The following is a 5013-nucleotide window of genomic DNA, read 5'->3' as shown; positions in this document are numbered from 1 at the left end:
GGTTTCTCCCGCATTCACACAGGGGCGAGTTTTAGGAGCTGTGGAAGGGATTCCCGGAGCTTGGAGTCGTTCGTGTGTGGGTCTTTCCTTCGGTTTCTTCATTTCTCTCTTCATCTCTATTTTGTATTTACCCTCATTTTGAGTGGTTCTACCCATTTTTTGTGGGGTTAGATGTAACCAACGTACTCTATTGTAATCCTTACATTTTTAATGATATATACATGTTGTTTCATTCATTGTTATGTATGTTTCTATTCTTAATGCTTGCTTTGGATTGAATCTCCTTGCATGATATAGGTTCCATTGGATATTGGAAAATAACCTTTGAAACTAGCTCTGAAACAAATGCCTAGTGGGAAATGTATCTAGGAATGGAGCTTGGCCCATTAGTAGTCTTAAACCCTAACCCGTAATGCAGGTGTAGATATTGGATACTCAAGGAATTGATATTCAATATCCGCACCTAGGCTCTTGCTCTAAGGGATTAGGTTCGAGTAAACTATTGGGTTGACTAAGCAACGGATTTAACGAGAAATTAAGGATTCATTAGTCTGACGTTCGGTGAAATCTGACCCCACAATCTCACAAAAACCATAATACCATTTTAACCCTTTTCCACTCACAACAAATCTTTATTTATAGCTTTCATTCCAATAGTCACAACTTTGAATTCACATGACAAACTATGAAATTGGAATTATTCTTTAGTCACGAATAGTCAATAAATGCTTATTTTACCTTCTAATCCCTGTGGATACGATATTTTTACTACTTGAACGGCCGGTATACTTGCCGTGTTTGAGACCGTTGATAGAATTAAACGAATTTACAAATATTAACAAAAGTGTTTTAACGGAAATCTCAACAATGACCAACCAAGAACGTTACCCGTACGGAATGCCTCAAACACAAACCGAACCTGTGGTACAAGAGGTCCAGCCTAATACCGACCATGCCCAGCCCGACCTCCACGATGACTTGCGCGCATTGCGCGAAGAACTGGCCACTATCCGGAGACAAAGAGAAGCCGACGCCAGGGAGTTGGCCGAACTGCGCTGCCAGAACACCGAGTTTCGAAGCCTTAACCAGACATATGTGTCGTCAACTCCCACTCTCCAGGAGGAGTCAGCGTATCATGCCCCGACCGACCATGTAACTCGAACACCAGCCACCTCTTTGGTGGCTAACAAGGCCGACACCACTACTCACTCCTTGAGCCATCCTTTCTCTCGAAGAATAATGGAGGCAACCCTATTAGACCACTAGAAGAGTATACCGATCGAGAAGTACGAGGGGTCAACCGACCTCGAGGAACACTTGAATGTTTTCTTAACTCAAGCAACCCTCTCCACTCAAGACGACTCGACTCTGTGCCGAATATTTCCCACGTCACTGAAGGGTAGGGCTTTGAGTTGGTTCACGAGGCTGGCGAACTCCTCCATTGATTCATTTAGTGAGTTATCATCCCAGTTCACCCTACAATTCGCGACGAGTAAGCCGTACAGGACGACCTCGTTAGTTTTGGCGGGGATTTGGCAAGAGAAGAAGGAAAGTTTAAGGAGCTTTATGGACCGGTTCAACAAAATCGCCATGGAGATAGGTGATCTTAACCCGGCCGTGGCCTTGGACCGGCTGATCACCGCTCTGAAACCAGGGCCATTTGTGAATAGCTTATGTAAGAAACCACCAGTCAACATGAATGATCTCCGGCGCCGAGCCGAGAAGTATATGCAAATGGAGGAGCTGGTGGAGACCCGAAACCAGGTTAGGGCTGAGGAAACTTACAGTAGGAAGGAACCAGGCTGGGAGCCCATGAAAAAGACAAATGCTGACCCCATACACGCTCGTCCGCCGAGAGGACCGCGCTACACAGCGTATACTCCTCTTAATGCGAGCAGGGCCAAGGTATTGGAGCAGGCCCTCACATCTGAAATACTGGTGATGCCCAAGAGGGCGAACACACCTCCAAGGGCCGACACGGCTAAGTCATGCCGATTCCATCGTAACCGGGGCCACTCGACAGAAGAATGCGCAGCGTTGAAGGAAAAACTTGAGGACCTCATCAAGCAAGGTCATCTCGGAAAATTTGTGACACCACAAGATCACCAAACAAGAGGGAGAGATCAACGCCCTCAAGAAGCACCACTGACAAGAGACTGACGCCACAGGTCTCGATCAACCGAGAGGAGAGATCACACACGAGGTTCCCGAGAAGACAACAATCAGCCGAGGAAGATAATAAACACAATAGCCGGAGGCTTTGCTGGGGGAGGTTCCACATCTTCTGCCCGAAAAAGACATCTCCGAGCGGTACGATCGGTAAATAGCGTGAATCAGCCGAGAACACCTAAGATGCCCTCGATCACATTCTCCGACCGAGATTTCCGAGGCGTCGATCCCGTCCAGGACGACCCCATGGTGATTTCCGTGGAGATGCATAATTGCATTGTGAAGAAGACATTGGTCGACCAGGGGAGCTCCGCCAACATCCTGTACTGGAACACATTTAAGCAACTCGTGATCCCAGAAGAAAGCCTAGAACCATATCACGAGCCTCTAGTAGGATTCTCGGGCGAAAGAGTAATGACGAGGGGGTGCATCGACTTGTACACTCGCTTCGGATTCGACTAGAAGTCCTCAAGAGAGTTTAAAATCTGGTACATCGTGGTGCATGCGAACACATCATACAACATCCTACTGGGCCGATCCTCAATCAATGTGCTAGGAGCAATTGTCTCGACCCCCCACCTGTGCATGAAATTTCCTTCGAGAGATGGGCAGGTAATCACTGTGCATGCCGACCAGAAAACAACAAGGGAGTGCTACCTCTCTAGCTTGAAGGTGCAGCCCATTTCTGACCTCCTGACGGCGACAAAAGGTGTGAACGTGGTCAGACAAGAGATAACCGACGGCATCGACCTCGACCCTCAGTTAGGGGAAGAAGAGCGGATCGAAGCCGCCGAAGATCTAGTCCCATTTCAGCTTGGTCGAGCACCCGAACAGGTCACGCACTTGGGATCCCAGTTGAGTGAAATTGATGCGAACCAGGTGAAGTGAGCAGTTCGAGACAATAAGGACTTGTTTGCATGGACGGCGTCAGACATGCTAGGGATAGATCCAAAGTTCTTGTGTCACCGACTAGCCGTATGCCGGGACGCCCGACCAGTTGCCCAAAAGAAGAGGAAGATGGGAGACGAGAAGAGAAAGGCTTCGAACGCCGAGGTGCAAAAGCTGTTGCAAGCAAAGTTCATCCGAGAGGTCACCTACACCACCTGGCTAGCTAATGTGGTGTTGGTCAAAAATTCGAATGGGAAGTGGAGAATGTGTACTGACTACACTGACCTTAACAAAGCTTGCCCCAAGGACGCTTATCCACTCCCTTGCATCGATCGACTCGTTGACGGCGCGTCCGGACACGCTATTTTCAGCTTCCTAGACGCCTACTCAGGTTACAACCAAATAAAAATGCACCCGGCCGAAGAAGAAAAAACGGCTTTTATCACCGAGAACGCCAACTTTTGTTATAAGGTGATGCCGTTTGGGTTGAAGAACGCCGGAGCAACCTATCAGAGGTTAATGGACAAAGTCTTTCGGGGTCAAATCGGCCGAAACATCGAGATTTATGTGGACGACATGGTGGTGAAGTCCAACTCCATGGGCGATCATGTAGCCGACCTAGCCGAAATATTTGGTGAATTGCGCAAGCACAATATGAGACTCAACCCCGAGAAGTGCACCTTCGGGGTCAAGGGAGGCAAATTTCTAAGTTTCATGCTATTGGCGAGAGGCATAGAAGCAAACCGAGACAAATGCCAAGCTGTGATAGATATGCGAAGCCCGAGCAACCTCAAGGAATTGCAACGTCTTTCAGGAAGATTAGTCGCCTTGTCACGATTCCTCCCGCGTCTAGGCGACAAAATTAGCCCGATGACAAAGCTTTTGCGAAAGGCCTCGGCCTTCTCGTGGGATGAACCATGCGAAGAAGCCTTCATGGCGTTGAAAGCAGCATTAGCAACACCACCGATCTTAACGAGACCTGATCCATCGAGGCCACTTTTGGTATACCTGGCCGTGTCCGACGAGGCGATCAGCTCGGTTTTGGTGCAAGAAAAAGAAGGCACCCAAGCTCCCGTATACTTTGTCAGCCGAATCTTACAGGACTCCGAAACCCGGTACTAGCTGATAGAAAAGGCGGCACTCGGCTTAGTGCACACATCCCGACGCTTACGGCATTATTTCCAGAGCAACCGAGTTGTTGTCCACATGGACTGCCCAATTTCGAAAGTCTTAAGCAAACCTGAGCTTGCCGGGAGAATGATGGCTTGGTCGATCGAGCTCTCGCAGTTCGACATCACCTTCAAGCCGAGAGGGCCGATCAAAGCTCAATGCTTGGCCGACTTCATGAACGAGCTACACCCTCAGGGCCTGTTCGAAGAGAACTGGTGGACCCTCCACGTTGACGGTTCCTCAAATTGCCGAGGAAGCGGAGCAGGAGTCATTCTGGAAGGACCCAAAGGGATAGTGTTGGAGCAATCCCTCCGCTTTCGGTTCAAAGCCTCGAACAACCAAGTCGAATATGAAGCCTTATTGGCTGGGCTGAGACTAGCCGATGACATGGGCGCTTCGAGACTTAAATGCTTGACCGACTCTAAGGTGGTGGCCGAGCAAGTGGGCGGTAACTTTCAGGTAAAAGATCACAACATGATGAAGTACTACCATGCCTATCAGAAGTTAAAGGCAAAATTCCAAGAGGTGTCAGTCGACCACATCCCGCGCGAGGATAACGCTCGAGCCGACCAGTTGGCTCGGCTGGCCGCAACCAAGAGGTCGGGCCATCTGAGAACCATCATTCAACAGGAGATTGACTGCCCAAGTGTCGAGACAGAAATAGTCACAAACATCGAGGCCGACCATGCTGAAATCAATGACCCTCCAGACTGGCGAGATGAAATCAAAGCATTCCTCACCAACTGAGTCACACCAGTCGAGCCAGCCGAGGCCAAACGGTTGAGA

The 5013-nt window shown here is 49.1% G+C and overlaps 1 protein-coding gene across 1 annotated transcript; it reads left to right on the top strand.

The window, feature by feature from the left end:
* The first annotated feature begins 4263 nt into the window (after positions 1 to 4263).
* Positions 4264 to 4974, top strand: LOC145950366 (uncharacterized). Its single transcript, XM_083061455.1, has one exon. The coding sequence runs from the start codon at positions 4264 to 4266 to the stop codon at positions 4972 to 4974; it is 711 nt and encodes a 236-aa protein (XP_082917581.1).
* The last annotated feature ends 39 nt before the right edge of the window (positions 4975 to 5013 follow it).

This window comes from Cajanus cajan, chromosome 8 (assembly GCF_000230855.2).
Source record: "Cajanus cajan strain Asha chromosome 8, NIPB_CcT2T_4, whole genome shotgun sequence".
In the NCBI taxonomy this organism is placed as follows: Eukaryota; Viridiplantae; Streptophyta; class Magnoliopsida; order Fabales; family Fabaceae; genus Cajanus; species Cajanus cajan.
Note: the sequence above shows the minus strand (reverse complement) of the source record. Positions and strands in the feature narration are given on the sequence as shown.